The sequence below is a fragment of the Oncorhynchus keta genome, chromosome 20, assembly GCF_023373465.1.
Source record: "Oncorhynchus keta strain PuntledgeMale-10-30-2019 chromosome 20, Oket_V2, whole genome shotgun sequence".
NCBI classification, from domain to species: Eukaryota; Metazoa; Chordata; class Actinopteri; order Salmoniformes; family Salmonidae; genus Oncorhynchus; species Oncorhynchus keta.
The window spans coordinates 38,292,300-38,314,715 of record NC_068440.1 but is presented as its reverse complement, the minus strand read 5'-3'; the positions used below and the strand labels follow the sequence as shown (position 1 = coordinate 38,314,715).

At 49.5% G+C, this 22,416-nt stretch overlaps 1 protein-coding gene and 2 long non-coding RNA genes across 15 annotated transcripts in view; 2 read left to right on the top strand and 1 right to left on the bottom strand.

The window, feature by feature from the left end:
• The window catches only part of LOC118380819 (regulator of G-protein signaling 3-like), a 42,535-nt gene extending 40,490 nt beyond the window's left edge, over positions 1-2,045 (top strand). The window contains exons 6-7 of one of the 3 annotated variants that reach the window (XR_008073289.1): positions 389-612; positions 1,375-2,045. Coding sequence is in view for 1 of the 3 variants with exons in the window: in XM_052472827.1 (XP_052328787.1) it covers positions 389-559 (171 nt within the window). In the remaining 2 variants the exon portion in view is untranslated. Of the gene's footprint in view, positions 1-388 lie in introns of all 3 variants that reach the window. The other 2 variants (XR_008073288.1, XM_052472827.1) reach the window with 2 other exon arrangements.
• Positions 2,046-2,146: 101 nt separating this feature from the next.
• Positions 2,147-9,578, bottom strand: LOC118380818 (uncharacterized). 11 transcript variants are annotated; one of them, XR_008073351.1, is made up of 4 exons: positions 8,938-9,578; positions 8,059-8,131; positions 2,290-7,757; positions 2,147-2,256 (listed from the first exon to the last, which is right to left on the bottom strand). It is a non-coding gene; the product is annotated as an uncharacterized LOC118380818 (long non-coding RNA). The 11 variants fall into 11 exon arrangements; XR_008073357.1 differs by having other exon boundaries at positions 2,175-2,322; positions 2,389-7,757; XR_008073358.1 differs by having other exon boundaries at positions 2,176-2,322; positions 2,422-7,757.
• Positions 9,579-10,853: 1,275 nt separating this feature from the next.
• LOC127909998 (uncharacterized) lies at positions 10,854-13,548 on the top strand. The gene is made up of 3 exons (XR_008073427.1): positions 10,854-11,045; positions 11,321-11,389; positions 13,041-13,548. It is a non-coding gene; the product is annotated as an uncharacterized LOC127909998 (long non-coding RNA).
• The last annotated feature ends 8,868 nt before the right edge of the window (positions 13,549-22,416 follow it).

Below are 22,416 nucleotides of genomic sequence, written 5' to 3'. Positions count from 1 at the left end.
CCCTCTTTCACTATCTCTCTCCCTCCATCCCGTCCTCTCCCTCTTTCACTCTCTCTCCCTCCATCCCCTGTCCTCTCCCTCTCTCCCTCCCTCCATCCCCTGTCCTCTCTCCCATCCATCCCCCATCCTCTCCCTCTTTCACTCTCTCTCTCCCTCCATCCCGTCCTCTCCCTCTCTCTCCCCTCCATCCCCCATCCTCGCCATCTTTCACTCTCTCTCCCCCCTCTCTCTCTGTCTCCATCTCCCTCTCTTTCCCACTGCCCCTCTCTCTCCTCCTCCATCTCTCCATACCTCTCCCGCTATTGCTCCTTCTTTCTCCCCTCTCTCTCCCTCCCTCCCTTTCCCCACTCTGCCTCTCTCTCTTTCTTTCTCTCTCTCTCCCTTTCAGGTGAACTTGGACAGTAAGACCAGAGACTTAACCACACAGCTCCTACAGGCCCCATCACACACCTCCCTGTCCCACGCCCAGAAACGCATCTACTCCCTCCTGGATACAGACTGCTACCCTCGCTTCCTCCAGTCCGACATCTACCTCACCCTGCTGGGCCAGACTGACTAGAGACTAAGGGCTCCATTCAATCCGTATCGTGGAAGTTCAGCCTCGATTGAAAGGTATCGGCAAATGTGCCTGCGTTTGCGGAGACTACATTCACGTTAAACGCTGTATATATGATGGCTCAATCTGAAATTACCTTTACATTTCAATCACACTGTAACGTTGAATTACTGCAATAAGAATTGAATGGAGACCTAAGGTTGCGTCCCTATTCCTCCACTCTCCACCCTTCTCCCTAAAGTGTACACTTGCACACTATCTTACATGGATTTAACAATGGTGGAAAGGACACGCCAATCCAGTGCTTTTGAAATCTATGATGGGTGTGTGTAAGTGCTTACTGGGAAAGGGTGGATAACAGAGACCTTATCTGTCGTGGAAATGGGATTGGACAGTTACAGGAGATGCTGTTACATAATGTAGAGTTAACGAGGTTTTGGGGTTTAGTCATTCCAGTTAATGAGCAGGGTTGTGTTCATTTGGGCATGGAACAGAAAAACTTTTAAAAATGTTTTTCAAAAGCAAAAAACGAAAATGAGAGTTCCTTATTGGACAGGTCCAGGTAGTCCCTTACTGTTTCAGTGCCTAATGAACATAACCCAGGGGGTTCTGTTAGGTTCTGTTCTGCTTAGGGTGTGAAGGAGCTTGGGGAAATGGCAGCAGGGAATGTCATGGGGTTTTGGATTGATTGCCAATCGATCAACAGAGGTTACGAGACAGGGACCTGTTTCTTCCATGACTTAGTGAGTGTGAAACTGCCGATTATCAGCGTTTGTAATCATTAAACATCCTCTTTTTGTTGGCATCATTCATAGCAGAGCAGCTAAGAAGCCGATAGGTCGCCCACGGTCCAATGAGCACGTATGGAATTCCGACAGCGGAGACAAAGGAAAAACAAGCAGAGCAAGATGCCACACTGGTTAAAAAAGGACAACGCATTTTGTGAAACCCAAAGCAGGCCACACTGGTAGAGGAGGGTGGAAGAGGGTGGAGGAGGGTGGCCCGCACAAGGAAGTAACCTAATTTAAAGATTGCCTCCAGGAACTCTTTTTGCAAAAAGGGATTCCTTTTCAAAGATGTAACACCTTATAATCCCTCAGATCAGATGGATGGTTTTATTAACATATCAAGACAGATCATTTGTCGCTAGATAATTCAAAACAATTGTATTGCTTCCAAGTAAGCCATCTTCCATTACAATAACACAAAAAGGAGATGTCCCATCAGGCCTCTGGCAAAACAAAGTCCGTGTTGGTTTGATGCTGTTCTTATGTGACTGCAGTGTGCTAAACAGCGTGTGAAAAGCAAGAGAGAAACCCTTTCACTTCATGCTCCATTGTACATATTTTTAAACAGTAATCTGAAGAGAATCCAACAGATATAATCATTTATTTCGTGTCTATAATTTCTTTGTACCTAGTTTTGAATGTGGTTTTGTCAAACTATTTCTAAAGATAAATAAATGCACGTAGATGTTGTGTACATATGACAGTAGTCGTTGGTCATTATGGATCTCAGTGCTATCTGTCTAAACACTGTGCAGTTTTTTTATTTATTTTTCATTTCACCTTTATTTAACCAGGTAGGCTAGTTGAGAACACCTTTATTTAACCAGGTAGGCTAGTTGAGAACACCTTTATTTAACCAGGTAGGCTAGTTGAGAACACCTTTATTTAACCAGGTAGGCTAGTTGAGAACACCTTTATTTAACCAGGAAGGCCAGTTGAGAACACCTTTATTTAACCAGGTAGGCTAGTTGAGAACACCTTTATTTAACCAGGAAGGCCAGTTGAGAACACCTTTATTTAACCAGGTAGGCTAGTTGAGAACACCTTTATTTAACCAGGTAGGCTAGTTGAGAACACCTTTATTTAACCAGGTAGGCTAGTTGAGAACACCTTTATTTAACCAGGTAGGCTAGTTGAGAACACCTTTATTTAACCAGGAAGGCCAGTTGAGAACACCTTTATTTAACCAGGTAGGCTAGTTGAGAACACCTTTATTTAACCAGGTAGGCTAGTTGAGAACACCTTTATTTAACCAGGTAGGCTAGTTGAGAACACCTTTATTTAACCAGGTAGGCTAGTTGAGAACACCTTTATTTAACCAGGTAGGCTAGTTGAGAACACCTTTATTTAACCAGGAAGGCCAGTTGAGAACACCTTTATTTAACCAGGTAGGCTAGTTGAGAACACCTTTATTTAACCAGGAAGGCCAGTTGAGAACACCTTTATTTAACCAGGTAGGCTAGTTGAGAACACCTTTATTTAACCAGGTAGGCTAGTTGAGAACACCTTTATTTAACCAGGTAGGCTAGTTGAGAACACCTTTATTTAACCAGGTAGGCTAGTTGAGAACACCTTTATTTAACCAGGTAGGCTAGTTGAGAACACCTTTATTTAACCAGGTAGGCTAGTTGAGAACAAGTTCTCATTTGCAACTGCGACCTGGCCAAGATAAAGCATAGCAGTGTGAACAGACAACACAGAGTTACACATGGAGTAAACAATTAACAAGTCAATAACACAGTAGAAAAAAAAAAAAAAGTGGAGTCTATATACATTTTGTGTAAAAGGCATGAGGTTGCTAAGTAACGCTAAGGAAATAAACTATACATCTCTGTGTCCAGTATGAAGGAAGTATGAGGTAGTTTCGCGAGCCAATGCTAACTAGCATCAGCGCAATGAATGGAAGTCTATGGGGATCTGCTAGCATAACTGAAAGTAATCATTACGTTGCTGAGTTTGGGTAATCCAAAAGTTACGATACTGATTGCAATTTTGTACAGGTAACTATAGTAACGGATTACATTTAGAAAGTAACCTACGTAAACCCGGGATTAATGTTTGGGTTTAAAAATCAGATTTTAAGAAGATAAATTGTAGAACTACACTGATAAAAAAATATATATAAACACGAACATGTAACAATTTCAACAATTTTACTGAGTTAAAAGTTCCTATGAGGAAATCAGTCGATTGAAATAAATTCATTAGTTCCTAATCTATGGATTTCACGTGACTGGGCAGAGGTGCGAGCCGTGGGTCGATTTGGGAGCCAGGACCAACCAATCAGAATACATTTCCCCTCACAAAAGGACCAACCAATCAGAATACATTTCCCCTCACAAAAGGGCTTTATTACAGACATAAATACTCAGTTTCATCAGCTTTCCGGGTGGCTGATCTCAGACGATCCCTCAAGGGAAGAAGCCGGATGTGGAGGTCCTGGGCTGGAGCGGTTACACGTGGGTCTGCGGTTGTGAGGCCGGTTGGACGTGCTGCCAAATTCTCTACAACTACATTGGAAGCTGCTTGTGGTAGAGAAATTCCAATAAATTCTCTGGCAACAGCTCTGGTGGACATTCCTGCAGTCAGCATGCCAATTGCACACTCCCTCAAAATTGGAGACATCTGTGGCAAAACGGCACATTTTAGAATGGGCTTTTATTGTCCCCCAGCACAAGGTGCACCTGTGTAATGATCATGCTGTTTAATCAGCTTCTTGATACGCCACACCTGTCAGGTGGATGGATTATCATGGCAAAGGAGAAATGCTCACTAACAGGGATGTAAACAAATTTGTGTAGAAAATATGAGAGAAATAAGCTTTTTGTGCTTATGGTACTTTTCTGGGATCTTTTATTTCAGCTCATGAAACATGGGACCAACACTTTACATGTTGCGTTTATTTTTGTTCAGTGTAGGTGGGGCTTCTGATGTTGTAGCTTGATGGTACTGACGGCGCATTCACGTGCTGTATGAAACTAGGAAACTCTGAAATGTCCGACTTGCTAACTGGTTGAATACTACAACCAGTGTAACTACAACCAGTTAGCAAGTCGGGAAATGCCAAGAGTTACCTAGTTCCGACTAAAGGTAAACGCAGCATTAGTAGTGAATGTTTAACATATGTAATCAGGACACCAATGTTTTGGGGATGATATCTATGTCTGTGGGGAAGCAGGGTTGTGTTCATTAGGGCACACTATACAAACTATACAAACTATACACAAAACGTTTTGAAACAAAACCAAAATAGCCATTTCTTATTGGACAAGTCCAAGTTGTTCCACCCCATTGAACTAAATTGTCTTCAGTTTTGGTGCCGAATGAACACAACCCTGTCTTGTACTTATAATAAATAATAATAATATATGCCATTTAGCAGACGCTTTTATCCAAAGCGACTTACAGTCATGTGTGCATACATTCTACGTATGGGTGGTCCTGGGGATCGAACCCACTACCCTGGCGTTACAAGCGCCATGCTCTACCAACTGAGCTACAGGACCACTTGACTGCCTGTTGAGTTCTCGTGATACTGCAGTACCGGATTTAGCCAGTAGAGGGCAGTGCAGGAGGTTCAAGGGTGTAGAGGGGACATGAGGGAAATACAAAGCACTATATCAACATTTAGGTAATCACCCCCCTATCCACATCGATGGAACAGTAGTGGTGAGGGTAGTAAGTTTTAAGTTCCTCGGCGTACACATCACAGACAAACTGAATTGGTCCACCCACACAGACAGCATCGTGAAGACTTCAACCTCAGGAGGCTGAAGAAATTCGGCTTGTCACCAAAAGCACTCACAAACTTCTACAGATGCACAATTGAGAGCATCCTGTCGGGCTGTATCACCGCCTGGTACGGCAACTGCTCCGCCCACAACCGTAAGGCTCTCCAGAGGGTAGTGAGGTCTGCACAACGCATCACCGGGGGCAAACTACCTGCCCTCCAGGACACCTACACCACCCGATGTTACAGGAAGGCCATAAAGATCATCAAGGACAACAACCACCCGAGCCACTGCCTGTTCACCCCGCTATCATCCAGAAGGCGAGGTCAGTACAGGTGCATCAAAGCTGGGACCGAGAGACTGAAAAACAGCTTCTATCTCAAGGCCATCAGACTGTTAAACAGCCACCACTAACATTGAGTGGCTGCTGCCAACACACTGACACTGACTCAACTCCAGCCACTTTAATAATGGCAATTGATGGGAAATTATGTAAAATATATCACTAGCCACTTTAAACAATGCTACCTTATATAATGTTACTTACCCTACATTATTCATCTCATATGTATATACTGTACTCTATATCATCTACTGCATCTTTATGTAATACATGTATCACTAGCCACTTTAACTATGCCACTTTGTTTACATACTCATCTCATATGTATATACTGTACTCAATACCATCTACTGTATCTTGCCTATGCTGCTCTGTACCATCACTCACTCATATATCTTTATGTACATATTCTTATCCCTTTACACTTGTGTCTACAAGACAGTAGTTTTGGAATTGTTAGGTTAGATTACTTGTTGGTTATTACTGCATTGTCGGAACTAGAAGCACAAGCATTTCGCTACATTTCGCATTAACATCTGCTAACCATGTGTATGTGACAAATAAAATTTGATTTGATTTGAAATGTAATCTATGATCAATACATGGGTAAATAACGCAGACATAACAAGTAAAGCGATTCCAACAACATTTAGGGACAGGTCTTTCTGTGATCAGTGCAGGCCGTTTATTTCCACATTGAAAACATCTTAACGTGTTTAACTCAAGTCTGATGGAATTTCCAGCATGGCTCCATTGCCTTTTTGCTTCAAGTGAATTGCTGCAGGTACATGTGACAGATTTAGTAGGTCTCTAAAGCTGTGGTTCTCGTTACCATCATCAACCTACTGACTAGTACTCAGTATTCACAGCTACATTCTGTTCATTGTAACCCACCATTTCACACCCTCAGACTGTGTCTAAGCCCCAAATGGCACCCTGTTCCCTACGTTAGTGCACTACTTTTGACCCAAAATGGTACCCTATTCCCTACATTAGTGCACTACTTTTGACCATGTCCCATAGGGAATAGGGTGCCCATTTGGGACGTATCCTGTGACATCTGGCTGACTATTGTTGCATACCAAGCAAACCCTTCACTTGTTCTGTCTAGAAGACATAGCACCACTAACCAGTGACTTCAATGAGAGGGCACTTGTTCTGTCTAGAAGACATAGCACCACTAACCAGTGACTTCAATGAGAGGGCACTTGTTCTGTCTAGAAGACATAGCACCACTAACCAGTGACTTCAATGAGAGGGCACTTGTTCTGTCTAGAAGACATAGCACCACTAACCAGTGATCAGATGAGAGGGCTGAAGGTGAGTGGGTGAGGATTGGCTGTGGCTGTCTTCCCGTCTATCTCAACTCTAGCTCACAGTCCATTTCTCTAAATCTCTATTAAATCAGTCTGTCAGTCGGTCTTTTTCTTCCTGTTTCTTATCCATCCGTCTGTCAGTATGTCAGTCAGTCTTCAATTGCCTGCTTCTTATCCATCCATCCGTCTGTCTTCCATCTCCTGCCTCGTATCTATCCGTCAGCCCCGTCTTCTATGTCCTGCTTCTTATCCATCCATCCGTCTGTCTTCCATCTCCTGCCTCCTATCTATCCGTCAGTCAGTCTTCCATCTCCTGCCTCCTATCTATCCGTCAGTCAGTCTTCCATCTCCTGCATCTTATCCATCCATCTGTCAGTCAGCCCGTCTTCTATGTCCTGCTTCTTATTCATCCATCTATGTCCTGCTACTTATTCATCCATCTGTCAGTCAGCCGTCTTCTATGTCCTGCTTCTTATTCATCCATCTGTCAGTCAGCCGTCTTCTATGTCCTGCTTCTTATCCATCCATCTGTCAGTCAGCCGTCTTCTATGTCCTGCTTCTTATCCATCCATCTGTCAGTCAGCCGTCTTCTATGTCCTGCTTCTTATTCAACCATCTGTCAGTCAGCCGTCTTCTATGTCCTGCTTCTTATCCATCCATCTGTCAGTCAGCCTGTCTTCTATGTCCTTCTTCTTGTCAGCCCGTCTGTCAGTCAGCCCGTCTGTCTTCCATGTGGGTCACCAGGGTCTGGTGTTGTTATATTCCTGCTTCTGCCTGACCCACTGAGCTGTGTTACAGCAGCTCTCTCCCACCGTCCATGACCAGCCTCCTCTCACCCTGTCCTTCTCAGCCCCCAATGGCCCCTTCTCAACCACCTGGGGCCCACCTCCTTTCTCTCCCCCTACCCCCACCCTGAGCCTATTCTCCAGCACCCTGGTCTCCATCCCAGCCTGTCTGTCTGGTTCGCTGGTGTTCTGGGAGCAGAGCAACTCCTTCCTGGATAGGGAGAGAGGTGGAAGGGACCTGGACAGGGACAAGGAGGGTTGGGGAGAGGAGGCATATGACAAGAGGTAAGATGAGGGGATGAGTGATAGAGAAACGGAGAGTGTGAAGACGGAAGATAACTCGTTTTTGAGCTGCAGAGAAGGAAATGTAGTTCAGTCAAAACACAAATCCACTGTAATTCCAGCTTATTTTTCACACTTTTAATTGTAGCCACCTACTATTCAATGCCTTTCAACCCCCCTGCACGCATTTTATATATACAGTCTGCCAGATATATCCTGAGTATGTCTATGTGAGGGGAAATTACATCTCGGCAAACCTGTCTGTGTGTCCCAGGGGGTCTGTCTGTCCCCCCGTGTCAGTCTCTCTCTCTCTCAATAATGGTGTCAAACCTGAGGAGGTACACAGCACTAACAGGTCAGAGGTCAGTCACAAGACAACACAGTACATTCCTGGACACAGTGGTCTATGTACTAAATGGCACCCTATTCCCTATATAGTGCACTACTTTAAACGAGAGCCCTATTCTCTATATAGTGCACTACTTTTGACCAGGGCCCTATTCCCTATATAGTGCACTACTTTAGACTAGAGCCCTATTCTCTATATAGTGCACTACTTTTTACCAGAGCCCTATTCCCTATATAGTGCACTACTTTAGACTAGAGCCCTATTCTCTATATAGTGCACTACTTTTGACCAGAGCCCTATTCCCTATATAGTGCACTACTTTAGACCAGAGCCCTATTCCCTATATAGTGCACTACTTTAGACCAGAGCCCTATTCCCTATATAGTGCACTACTTTAGACCATGGCCTGGTCTAAAGTAGTGCACTAAATAGGGAATATACTCAAAAAGGCCCATAGGGTTCTGGTCTCAGAGCCTGGTTCTTCTCTAGGTTTCTTCCTAGGTTTTGGCCTTTCTAGGGAGTTTTTCCTAGTTTTTCCTAGCCACCGTGCTTCTACACCTGCATTGCTTGCTGTTTGGGGTTTTAGGCTGGGTTTCTGTACAGCACTTTGAGACATCAGCTGATGTAAAGAAGGGCTTTATAAATACATTTGATTGGTTGATTGAGTGATTGGTCTAAAATAGTGCCCTATAGCAAACAGGGTGCCATTTGGGAGACATACATAGTCCTTAGTGGTGTGTTGTTACGGTGTACTACACATGTCCCATAGCCAATCAGATCTGGTTACCTGGCAGTTTGAAGGTGTTCTGCTGGGTCTCCAACAACAGCCCAAAGCCCCGGGTGTTGATGTAGCGACTGTAGAGGTTTCCCCTGGCAACTAGGCCCTGTTGGCTACCACGGCGATGGAGCAGGGAAGGTAGAGAGGATAGGAAGAGCAAGGGAATGGGAGATGGAGGACAAATAAGAACAGGACAGAGAAAACGAGAGAGAGTGGAAGAAGGAGGGAGGGAAACATGAATAGGGAGCGAAAGAGAAGACAGAACGTAGGAAAGTACAAAAAGGGGAAAAAGACAAGTGTGATGCAAAAGGAAACAGTAAAGGAAACAGCAAGAGAATTCAGCCGAAAGGAAACAGTGAAGGAAACAACGAGAGAATTCAGCCGAAAGGAAACAGTGAAGGAAACAGCAAGAGAATTCAGCCGAAAGGAAACAGTGAAGGAAACAAAGAGAATTCAGCCGAAAGGAAACAGTGAAAGGAAACAGCAAGAGAATTCAGCCGAAAGGAAACAGTGAAGGAAACAGCGAGAGAATTCAACAGAAAGGAAACAGTGAAGGAAACAGCAAGAGAATTCAGCCGAAAGGAAACAGTGAAGGAAACAGCGAGAGAATTCAGCCGAAAGGAAACAGTGAAGGAAACAGCAGGAGAATTCAGCAGGAGAATTCAGACGAAAGGAAACAGTAAAGGAAACAGCAGGAGAATTCAACCGAAAGGAAACAGCAGGAGAATTCAACCGAAAGGAAACAGTGAAGGAAACAGCAGGAGAATTCAACAGAAGAGAAACACTTAATTAAAACAGAATTAGCAAACAATGGCAAAAGTGAATGCTTGACAAATCATACAAACAATAACTGAAAACAAAAAACATATTATTGTGATATGAAGTGAAAGCAACGCCAACAGAAAGACCTGAAGACTAATGTGAGAATTATACAAGTAGGGCAGAGGTTACCAAATTTTTCCCTAAGATTACTCACGGGACCACATTTCAAATGTCAGAGGAACCCTCATGGGGTCCCAACCCCAAGTTTAGGAACCACTGAAGTAGGGAAACAGGGGATACGGGGTACGGTCCAGTGAGCGTGTGGGTACCGGTCCAGTGAGCGTGTGGGTACCGGTCCAGTGAGCATGTGGGTACAGCAAGGTCCAGTGAGCATGTGAGGAACCGGTCCAGTGAGCATGTGGGTACCGGTCCAGTGAGCGTGTGGGTACGGTCCAGTGAGCGTGTGGGTACCGGTCCAGTGAGCGTGTGGAAACAGTCCAGTGAGCGTGTGGGTACCGGTCCAGTGAGCATGTGGGTACCGGTCCAGTGAGCGTGAAAACGGTCCAGTGAGCGTGTGGGTACCGGTCCAGTGAGCGTGTGGGTACGGTCCAGTGAGCGTGTGGGTACCGGTCCAGTGAGCATGTGGGTACCGGTCCAGTGAGCATGTGGGTACCGGTCCAGTGAGCGTGTGGAAACGGTCCAGTGACACGGTCCAGTGTGTGGGACGGTCCAGTGACAGGGTACCGGTCCAGTGAGCGTGTGGGTACGGTCCAGTGAGCGTGTGGGTACCGGTCCAGTGAGCGTGTGGTACGGTCCAGTGAGCGTGTGGTACCGGTCCAGTGAGCGTGTGGGAACCCCGGTCCAGTGAGCGTGTGGGTACCGGTCCAGTGAGCGTGTGGGTACGGTCCAGTGAGCGTGTGGAGTACGGTCCAGTGAGCGTGTGGGTACGGTCCAGTGAGCGTGTGGGTACGGTCCAGTGAGCGTGTGGGTACCGGTCCAGTGAGCGTGTGGGTACCGGTCCAGTGAGCGTGTGGGTACGGTCCAGTGAGCGTGTGGGTACGGTCCAGTGAGCGTGTGGGTACCGGTCCAGTGAGCGTGTGGGTACCGGTCCAGTGAGCGTGTGGGTACGGTCCAGTGAGCGTGTGGGTACCGGTCCAGTGAGCGTGTGGGTACGGTCCAGTGAGCGTGTGGGTACGGTCCAGTGAGCGTGTGGGTACCGGTCCAGTGAGCGTGTGGGTACGGTCCAGTGAGCGTGTGGGTACGGTCCAGTGAGCGTGTGGGTACCGGTCCAGTGAGCGTGTGGGTACCGGTCCAGTGAGCGTGTGGGTACCGGTCCAGTGAGCGTGTGGGTACCGGTCCAGTGGCGTGTGGGACCCGGTCCAGTGAGCGTGTGGGTACCGGTCCAGTGAGCGTGTGGGTCAACTCCGGGTCCAGTCCAGTGCATGCCCGTGTGGTACGGTCCAGTGAGCGTGTGGTACGGTCCAGTGAGCGTGTGGGTACCAGTGGTCCAGTGAGCGTGTGGGTAGGGGTCCCGATCCAGTGAGCGTGTGGGTACTTTTTTTAACGGTCCAGTGAGCGAAAGTGGGTACGGTCCAGTGAGCGTGTGGGTACTCAATTAGATGGAGGCCAGCCCCAGTGAGCGTGTGGGTACCGGTCCAGTGAGCGTGTGGGTACCGGTCCAGTGAGCGTGTGGGTACCGGTCCAGTGAGCGTGTGGGTACGGTCCAGTGTCAGCAGAACAATTAGTGTGGGGTACAGAGCAAGTTTAGATGAAGCTGGTCACAGAACAATTGAAGTGAGCGTGAGAGTGCGGTAGTGAGAGATACAGTTCTGGTCCGTGGGTACGGTCCAGTGAGCGTGTGGGTACGGTCCAGTGAGCGTGTGGGTACCGGTCCAGTGAGCGTGTGGGTGCTGGTCCAGTGAGGTGTGGGGTTCCGTCCAGTGAGCGTGACCGGTCCAGTGAGCGTGTGGGTACGGTCCAGTGAGCGTGTGGGTACCGGTCCAGTGAGCAGTATTTGTGGGTCAGAACAGGTGTGAAGAGAGCAGGGTAGGCAGTGCTGGTCCAGTGAGCGTGTGGGTACCGGTCCAGTGAGCGTCACAAGCAGTGGGTACTAGGGTCCAGTGAGCGTGTGCTGGTCACTTTTACCGGTCCAGTGAGCGTGTGGGTACCGGTCCAGTGAGCGTGTGGGTACCCTGTCCAGTGAGCAGTGTGGGTGCCTGGTCAGAACAGTGAGCGTGTGGGTACCGGTCCAGTATTTGAGAGTGTGGGTACAGTTCGGTCCAGTGAGCGTGTGGGTACCGGTCCAGTGAGCGTTGGGTACAGAACGGTCCAGTGAGCGTATGTGGGATACCTGGTCCAGTGAGGTGTGGGAGGCAAGAGCGAGGCCCCAGTATTTAGAAAGAGAGATCACAAAGTGGCAGTTCTGGTCCAGAGAGCGTGTGGGGGGGTACGGTCCAGTGAGCAGTATTTAGAAGGGTCACAGTTCTGGTCCAGTGAGGGTGGGGGAGGGTACGGTCCAGAGAGCTGGAGAACAATTAGGTGTGGGTATTTAGGTCCAGTGAGCAGTGCTGGGTACCGGTCCAGTGAGCGTTTAGGAGTCACAAGAGAGCAGTTCTGGTCCAGTGAGCGTGTGGGGGAGGCGAGTCCAGTGAGAGAGTGGTACAATTAGGTGTGGGGGGGTCCAGTGAGCTGCATTTTGGGTCAGTTCTGGTCATGTCCAGTGAGCGAGAGGGAAGGGTCCAGTGAGCAGTATTTGGGTCACAAAGAGAGCAGTTCTGGTCCAGTGAGCGGTGAGGTACGGTCCAGTGAGCAGTTCTGGGTATTAGGTGTCCAGGAATGGGGACAGTGCTGGTCCAGCGAGAGAGGGTATTTAGAAGAGGATCACAGTGAGCAGTGCTGGTACAGAACAATTAGGTGTGGGTACCAGGAGCGTAGTGGGTACAGTGCTGGTCCAGTGAGCGTGTGGGTAGGCGGGAGAGAGAGCGGGGTCCAGTGAGCGTGCTGGTACCAATTAGGGTCCAGTATTTGAGCGTGCTGGTCACACAGGTCCAGTGAGCGAGAGAGCGAGTGAGAGGTATTTACCGGTCCAGTGAGCAGTGCTGGTCACACAGAACAATGAGGTGTGGGGGGGTCCAGTGAGCGTGTGGGTACGGTCCAGAGAGCGTGTGGGTACCGGTCCAGTGAGCAGTATTTAGAAAGAGGTCACGAAGTGAGCAGTGCTGGTCACAAAGAACAGTGAGCGTGTGGGTACCGGTCCAGGAGCGTCGGTCCAGTGAGTCACAAAGAGAGCAGTTCTGGTCCAGTGAGGTGTGGGGGTACCGTGTCCAGTGAGCGCAGTGCTGGTCACACAGTCCAATGAGCGTGTGGGTACGGTCCAGTGAGCGTAGAGTATTTGTCCTGTTTGCCTAGTCACTTTTACCCCAACCTACATGTACATATTACCTCAACTACCTCGTACCCCTGCACATTGACTCTGCCGTTACTCCTCGTACATAGCCTCATTATTACGTTACTATTTACAAAAATGTTTGGTACTTTTTTTTAAAGTGTGCATTGTTGGGAAAGGGCACATAAGTTGGCATTTCACGATAATGTCTACACTTTCGTCAGATGTAACCAATACATTTGATTTGATTGGCTCAACTCCGGGAGGCCAGCCCCAGTAGAGCCAATCAAACACTAACCTGCTTCACCTAAGGCAGGCCCGGGGCGTTTCATTCGCTCACTGTTAAATCCATGACAGGAAGTGTGACAGTGCACACTTAAGAGAGCAGGGTGGAGAACTGGGATGCAACCATGAGCTATCTAACAGGCTACAAACCACTTCCTGTCCTTTAAGTAAGGAAACAGTGGTTGGAGGCGTCATTTAGAAGAGGGGGTAAGCCTGGGAACTGGTCCTCATTTTAGGATGTAGGGGGGAGGCAGAGAGAGGATGAAATGGAAGGAGGAGGATTGGATGATTGTGGTCAAATTGGATATAAAGGGGGTGGGTGGAGGTTTCAAATGTACACAGACAGAAGAGAAGGAATGGAAGAGAGAGAGAGAGAACAGTATTTAGAAAGAGAGATCACAAAGAGAGCAGTGCTGGTCACACAGAACAATTAGGTGTGGGGGGAGAGCGAGAGAGAGAGAGAGAGAGCAGTATTTAGAAAGAGAGATCACAAAGAGAGCAGTGCTGGTCACACAGAACAATTAGGTGTGGGGGAGAGCGAGAGCGAGAGAGAGAGCAGTATTTAGAAAGAGAGATCACAAAGAGAGCAGTTCTGGTCACACAGAACAATTAGGTGTGGGGGGAGAGCGAGAGCAAGAAAGAGAGAGAGAGAGCAGTATTTAGAAAGAGAGATCACACAGAACAAAGAGAGCAGTGCTGCAGTCTGGTCACAGAACAATTAGGTGCAGGGGAGAGCGAGAGGGGCAGTATTTAGAAAGAGAGAGATCACAAAGAGAGAGAGAGAGAGCAGTATTTAGAAAGAGAGATCACAAAGAGAGCAGTGCTGGTCACACAGAACAATTAGGTGTCCAGACCTACCTAGCAGAGAGACAGACAGGGGGGGAGAGAGACGAGAGCGAGAGAGAGAGAGCAGTATTTAGAAAGAGAGATCACAAAGAGAGCAGTGCTGGTCACAGAACAATTAGGTGTGGGGGGGAGCGAGAGCGAGAGAGCAGTATTTAGAAAGAGAGATCACAAAGAGAGCAGTGCTGGTCACACAGAACAATTAGGTGGGCGAGAGCGAGAGAGAGCGAGAGCGTGAGAGCAGTATTTAGAAAGAGAGATCACAAAGAGAGCAGTGCTGGTCACACAGAACAATTAGGTGTACCTAGCAGAGAGAGAGGGGGAGAGAGAGCAGTATTTAGATCACAAAGAGAGCAGTCACACAGAACAATAGGTGGGGGGCGAGAGCAGAAGAGAGAGCAGTATTTAGAAAGAGAGATCACAAAGAGAGCAGTTCTGGTCACACAGAACAATTAGGTGTGGGGGAGAGCGAGAGAGAGAGAGAGAGCAGTATTTAGAAAGAGAGATCACAAAGAGAGCAGTGCTGGTCACACAGAACAATTAGGTGTGGGGAGAGAGCGAGAGCGTGAGAGCAGTATTTAGAAAGAGATCACAAAAGAGAGCAGTCAGCTGGTCACACAGAACAATTAGGGTGTGGGGGGAGGGGAGGACCTAGCAGAGAGAGAGCAGTATTTAGAAAGAGAGAGGGGGGCAGAGAGAGAGAGAGAGAGAGACGGACGCTTGGAATCAGAGAGAAAGCACTTTACCCAGGAGCCGTGTACTCTCCCAAATGGCACCCTATTCCCAAAGTGAATAGTGTGGCATTTGGTGCCCTGAGGCTGCCTCTTTGTATGAACAATACTCTTAAAAGAGAAGAACTCTGTGTCCCCCGGGCCAAGCCTTCCAAACCTGGCAGAGATACAGACAGGCCTTCCAAACCTGGCAGAGATACAGACAGGCCTTCCAAACCTGGCAGAGATACAGACAGGCCTTCCAAACCTGGCAGAGATACAGACAGGCCTTCCAAACCTGGCAGAGATACAGACAGGCCTTCCAAACCTGGCAGAGATACAGACAGGCCTTCCAAACCTGGCAGAGATACAGACAGGCCTTCCAAACCTGGCAGAGATACAGACAGGCCCTCCAAACCTACCTAGCAGAGATACAGACAGGCCCTCCAAACCTAGCAGAGATACAGACAGGCCCTCCAAACCTACCTAGCAGAGATACAGACAGGCCCTCCAAACCTAGCAGAGATACAGACAGGCCCAGAGATACAGACAGGCCCTCCAAACCTAGCAGAGATACAGACAGGCCCTCCAAACCTAGCAGAGATACAGACAGGCCCTCCAAACCTAGCAGAGATACAGACAGGCCCTCCAAACCTACCAGCAGATACAGACAGGCCCTCCAAACCTAGCAGAGATACAGACAGGCCCTCCAAAACCTGGCCCTCCAACCTACCAGACAGACAGGCCCTAGCCAGAAGGCCCTCCAAACCTACCTAGCAGAGATACAGACAGGCCCTCCAAACCTGGCAGAGATACAGACAGGCCCTCCAAACCTAGCAGAGATACAGACAGGCCCTCCAAACCTAGCAGAGATACAGACAGGCCCTCCAGAGATACAGACAGGCCCTCCAAACCTACCTAGCAGAGATACAGACAGGCCCTCCAAACCAAACCTAGCAGAGATACAGACAGGCCCTAGCCAAACCTACCTAGCAGAGATACAGACAGGCCCTCCAAACCTAGCAGATACAGACCCTCCAAACCTGGCAGAGATACAGACAGGCCCTCCAAACCTACCTAGCAGAGATACAGACAGGCCCTCCAAACCTACCTAGCAGAGATACAGACAGGCCCTCCAAACCTAGCAGAGATACAGACAGGCCCTCCAAACCTAGCAGAGATACAGACAGGCCCTCCAAACCTAGCAGATACAGACAGGCCCTCCAAACCTACCTAGCAGAGATACAGACAGGCCCTCCAAACCTACCTAGCAGAGATACAGACAGGCCCTCCAAACCTACCTAGCAGAGATACAGACAGGCCCTCCAAACCTAGCAGAGATACAGACAGGCCCTCCAAACCTAGCAGAGATACAGACAGGCCCTCCAAACCTAGCAGAGATACAGACAGGCCCTCCAAACCTAGCAGAGATACAGACAGGCCCTCCAAACCTAGCAGAGATACAGACAGGCCCTCCAAACCTAGCAGAGATACAGACAGGCCCTCCAAACCTAGCAGAGATACAGACAGGCCCTCCAAACCTAGCAGAGATACAGACAGGCCCTCCAAATAGCAGATACAGACAGGCCCTCCAAAGGCCCTCCAAACCTAGCAGAGATACAGACAGGCCCTCCAAACCTACCTAGCAGAGATACAGACAGGCCCTCCAAACCTACCTAGCAGAGATACAGACAGGCAAACCTCCAAACCTCCAAACCTAGCAGAGATACAGACAGGCCCTCCAAACCTACCTAGCAGAGATACAGACAGGCCCTCCAAACCTACCAGAGATACAGACAGGCCCTCCAAACCTACCTAGCAGAGATACAGACAGGCCCTCCAAACCTAGCAGAGATACAGACAGGCCCTCCAAACCTACCTAGCAGAGATACAGACAGGCCCTCCAAACCTACCTAGCAGAGATACAGACAGGCCCAGAGATACAGACAGGCCCCAAACCTACCTAGCAGAGATACAGACAGGCCCTCCAAACCTACCTAGCAGAGATACAGACAGGCCCTCCAAACCTACCTAGCAGAGATACAGACAGGCCCTCCAAACCTACCTAGCAGAGATACAGACAGGCCCTCCAAACCTACCTAGCAGAGATACAGACAGGCCCTCCAAACCTACCTAGCAGAGATACAGACAGGCCCTCCAAACCTACCTAGCAGAGATACAGACAGGCCCTCCAAACCTAGCAGAGATACAGACAGGCCCTCCAAACCTACCTAGCAGAGATACAGACAGGCCCTCCAAACCTACCTAGCAGAGATACAGACAGGCCCTCCAAACCTACCTAGCAGAGATACAGACAGGCCCTCCAAACCTACCTAGCAGAGATACAGACAGGCCCTCCAAACCTACCTAGCAGAGATACAGACAGGCCCTCCAAACCTACCTAGCAGAGATACAGACAGGCCCTCCAAACCTACCTAGCAGAGATACAGACAGGCCCTCCAAACCTACCTAGCAGAGATACAGACAGGCCCTCCAACCTACCTAGCAGAGATACAGACAGGCCCTAGCCAAACCTCCAAACCTAGCAGAGATACAGACAGGCCCTCCAAACCTACCTAGCAGAGATACAGACAGGCCCTCCAAACCTACCTAGCAGAGATACAGACAGCCCTCCAAACCTACCTAGCAGAGAAACAGGCCCCTCTCCAAACCTACCTAGCAGAGATACAGACAGGCCCTCCAAACCTACCTAGCAGAGATACAGACAGGCCCTCCAAACCTACCTAGCAGAGATACAGACAGGCCCTCCAAACCTACCTAGCAGAGATACAGACAGGCCCTCCAAACCTACCTAGCAGAGATACAGACAGGCCCTCCAAACCTACCTAGCAGAGATACAGACAGGCCCTCCAAACCTAGCAGAGATACAGACAGGCCCTCCAAACCTACCTAGCAGAGATACAGACAGGCCCTCCAAACCTACCTAGCAGAGATACAGACAGGCCCTCCAAACCTACCTAGCAGAGATACAGACAGGCCCTCCAAACCTACCTAGCAGAGATACAGACAGGCCCTCCAAACCTACCTAGCAGAGATACAGACAGGCCCTCCAAACCTACCTAGCAGAGATACAGACAGGCCCTCCAAACCTACCTAGCAGAGATACAGACAGGCCCTCCAAACCTACCTAGCAGAGATACAGACAGGCCCTCCAAACCCCTCCAAACCTACCTAGCAGAGATACAGACAGGCCCTCCAAACCTACCTAGCAGAGATACAGACAGGCCCTCCAAACCTACCTAGCAGAGATACAGACAGGCCCTCCAAACCTACCTAGCAGAGATACAGACAGGCCCTCCAAACCTACCTAGCAGAGATACAGACAGGCCCTCCAAACCTACCTAGCAGAGATACAGACAGGCCCTCCAAACCTACCTAGCAGAGATACAGACAGGCCCTCCAAACCTACAGGCCCTAGCAGAGATACAGACAGGCCCTCCAAACCTACCTAGCAGAGATACAGACAGGCCCTCCAAACCTACCTAGCAGAGATACAGACAGGGCTAGCAGAGATACAGACAGGCCCTCCAAACCTACCTAGCAGAGATACAGACAGGCCCTCCAAACCTACCTAGCAGAGATACAGACAGGCCCTCCAAACCTACCTAGCAGAGATACAGACAGGCCCTCCAAACCTACCTAGCAGAGATACAGACAGGCCCTCCAAACCTACCTAGCAGAGATACAGACAGGCCCTCCAAACCTACCTAGCAGAGATACAGACAGGCCCTCCAAACCTACCTAGCAGAGATACAGACAGGCCCTCCAAACCTACCTAGCAGAGATACAGACAGGCCCTCCAAACCTACCTAGCAGAGATACAGACAGGCCCTCCAAACCTACCTAGCAGAGATACAGACAGGCCCTCCAAACCTACCTAGCAGAGATACAGACAGGCCCTCCAAACCTACCTAGCAGAGATACAGACAGGCCCTCCAAACCTACCTAGCAGAGACAGACAGGCCCTCCAAACCTACCTAGCAGAGATACAGACAGGCCCTCCAAACCTACCTAGCAGAGATACAGACAGGCCCTCCAAACCTACCTAGCAGAGATACAGACAGGCCCTCCAAACCTACCTAGCAGAGATACAGACAGGCCCTCCAAACCTACCTAGCAGAGATACAGACAGGCCCTCCAAACCTACCTAGCAGAGATACAGACAGGCCCTCCAAACCTACCTAGCAGAGATACAGACAGGCCCTACCTAGCAGAGATACAGACAGGCCCTCCAAACCTACCTAGCAGAGATACAGACAGGCCCTCCAAACCTACCTAGCAGAGATACAGACAGGCCCTCCAAACCTACCTAGCAGAGATACAGACAGGCCCTCCAAACCTACCTAGCAGAGATACAGACAGGCCCTCCAAACCTAGCAGCAGATACAGACAGGCCCTCCAAACCTACCTAGCAGAGATACAGACAGGAGAGATACAGACAGGCCCTCCAAACCTACCTAGCAGAGATACAGACAGGCCCTCCAAACCTACCTAGCAGAGATACAGACAGGCCCTCCAAACCTACCTAGCAGATACAGACAGGCCCTCCAAACCTAGCAGAGATACAGACAGGCCCTCCAAACCTAGCAGAGATACAGACAGGCCCTCCAAACCTAGCAGAGATACAGACAGGCCCTCCAAACCTAGCAGAGATACAGACAGGCCCTCCAAACCTACCTAGCAGAGATACAGACAGGCCCTCCAAACCTACCTAGCAGAGATACAGACAGGCCCTCCAAACCTAGCAGAGATACAGACAGGCCCTCCAAACCTACCTAGCAGAGATACAGACAGGCCCTCCAAACCTACCTAGCAGAGATACAGACAGGCCCTCCAAACCTACCTAGCAGAGATACAGACAGGCCCTCCAAACCTACCTAGCAGAGATACAGACAGGCCCTCCAAACCTACCTAGCAGAGATACAGACAGGCCCTCCAAACCTACCTAGCAGAGATACAGACAGGCCCTCCAAACCTACCTAGCAGAGATACAGACAGGCCCTCCAAACCTACCTAGCAGAGATACAGACAGGCCCTCCAAACCTACCTAGCAGAGATACAGACAGCCCTCCAAACCTACCTAGCCAGACAGGCCCTCCAAACCTACCTAGCAGAGATACAGACAGGCCCTCCAAACCTACCTAGCAGAGATACAGACAGGCCCTCCAAACCTACCTAGCAGAGATACAGACAGGCCCTCCAAACCTACCTAGCAGAGATACAGACAGGCCCTCCAAACCTAGCAGAGATACAGACAGGCCCTCCAAACCTACCTAGCAGAGATACAGACAGGCCCTCCAAACCTACCTAGCAGAGATACAGACAGGCCCTCCAAACCTACCTAGCAGAGATACAGACAGGCCCTCCAAACCTACCTAGCAGAGATACAGACAGGCCCTCCAAACCTACCTAGCAGAGATACAGACAGGCCCTCCAAACCTACCTAGCAGAGATACAGACAGGCCCTCCAAACCTACCTAGCAGAGATACAGACAGGCCCTCCAAACCTAGCAGCAGAGATACAGACAGGCCCTCCAAACCTACCTAGCAGAGATACAGACAGGCCCTCCAAACCTACCTAGCAGAGATACAGACAGGCCCTCCAAACCTACCTAGCAGAGATACAGACAGGCCCTCCAAACCTACCTAGCAGAGATACAGACAGGCCCTCCAAACCTACCTAGCAGAGATACAGACAGGCCCTCCAAACCTACCTAGCAGAGATACAGACAGGCCCTCCAAACCTACCTAGCAGAGATACAGACAGGCCCTCCAAACCTACCTAGCAGCAGACAGGCCCTCCAAACCTAGCAGAGATACAGACAGGCCCTCCAAACCTAGCAGAGATACAGACAGGCCCTCCAAACCTAGCAGAGATACAGACAGGCCCTCCAAACCTACCTAGCAGAGATACAGACAGGCCCTCCAAACCTACCTAGCAGAGATACAGACAGGCCCTCCAAACCTACCTAGCAGAGATACAGACAGGCCCTCCAAACCTACCTAGCAGAGATACAGACAGGCCCTCCAAACCTACCTAGCAGAGATGCAGACAGGCCCTCCAAACCTACCTAGCAGAGATACAGACAGGCCCTCCAAACCTACCTAGCAGAGATACAGAAGGCCCTCCAAACCTAGCAGAGATACAGACAGGCCCTCCAAACCTACCTAGCAGAGATACAGACAGGCCCTCCAAACCTAGCAGAGATACAGACAGGCCCTAGCAGAGATACAGACAGGCCCTCCAAACCTACCTAGCAGAGATACAGACAGGCCCTCCAAACCTACCTAGCAGAGATACAGACAGGCCCTCCAAACCTACCTAGCAGAGATACAGACAGGCCCTCCAAACCTCCAAAGGCCCTACCTAGCAGAGATACAGACAGGCCCTCCAAACCTACCTAGCAGAGATACAGACAGGCCCTCCAAACCTACCTAGCAGAGATACAGACAGGCCCTCCAAACCTACCTAGCAGAGATACAGACAGGCCCTCCAAACCTACCTAGCAGAGATACAGACAGGCCCTCCAAACCCCTAGCAGAGATACAGACAGGCCCTCCAAACCCTAGCAGAGATACAGACAGGCCCTCCAAACCTACCTAGCAGAGATACAGACAGGCCCTACCTACCTAGCAGAGATACAGACAGGCCCTCCAAACCTAGCAGAGATACAGACAGGCCCTCCAAACCTACCTAGCAGAGATACAGACAGGCCCTCCAAACCTACCTAGCAGAGATACAGACAGGCCCTCCAAACCTACCTAGCAGAGATACAGACAGGCCCTCCAAACCTACCTAGCAGAGATACAGACAGGCCCTCCAAACCTACCTAGCAGAGATACAGACAGGCCCTCCAAACCTACCTAGCAGAGATACAGACAGGCCCTCCAAACCTACCTAGCAGAGATACAGACAGGCCCTCCAAACCTACCTAGCAGAGATACAGACAGGCCCTCCAAACCTACCTAGCAGAGATACAGACAGGCCCTCCAAACCTACCTAGCAGAGATACAGACAGGCCCTCCAAACCTACCTAGCAGAGATACAGACAGGCCCTCCAAACCTACCTAGCAGAGATACAGACAGGCCCTCCAAACCTACCTAGCAGAGATACAGACAGGCCCTCCAAACCTACCTAGCAGAGATACAGACAGGCCCTCCAAACCTACCTAGCAGAGATACAGACAGGCCCTCCAAACCTACCTAGCAGAGATACAGACAGGCCCTCCAAACCTACCTAGCAGAGATACAGACAGGCCCTCCAAACCTACCTAGCAGAGATACAGACAGGCCCTCCAAACCTACCTAGCTACAGGCCTCCAAACCTACCTAGCAGACAGGCCCTCCAAACCTAGCAGAGATACAGACAGGCCCTCCAAACCTACCTAGCAGAGATACAGACAGGCCCTCCAAACCTACCTAGCAGAGATACAGACAGGCCCTCCAAACCTACCTAGCAGAGATACAGACAGGCCCTCCAA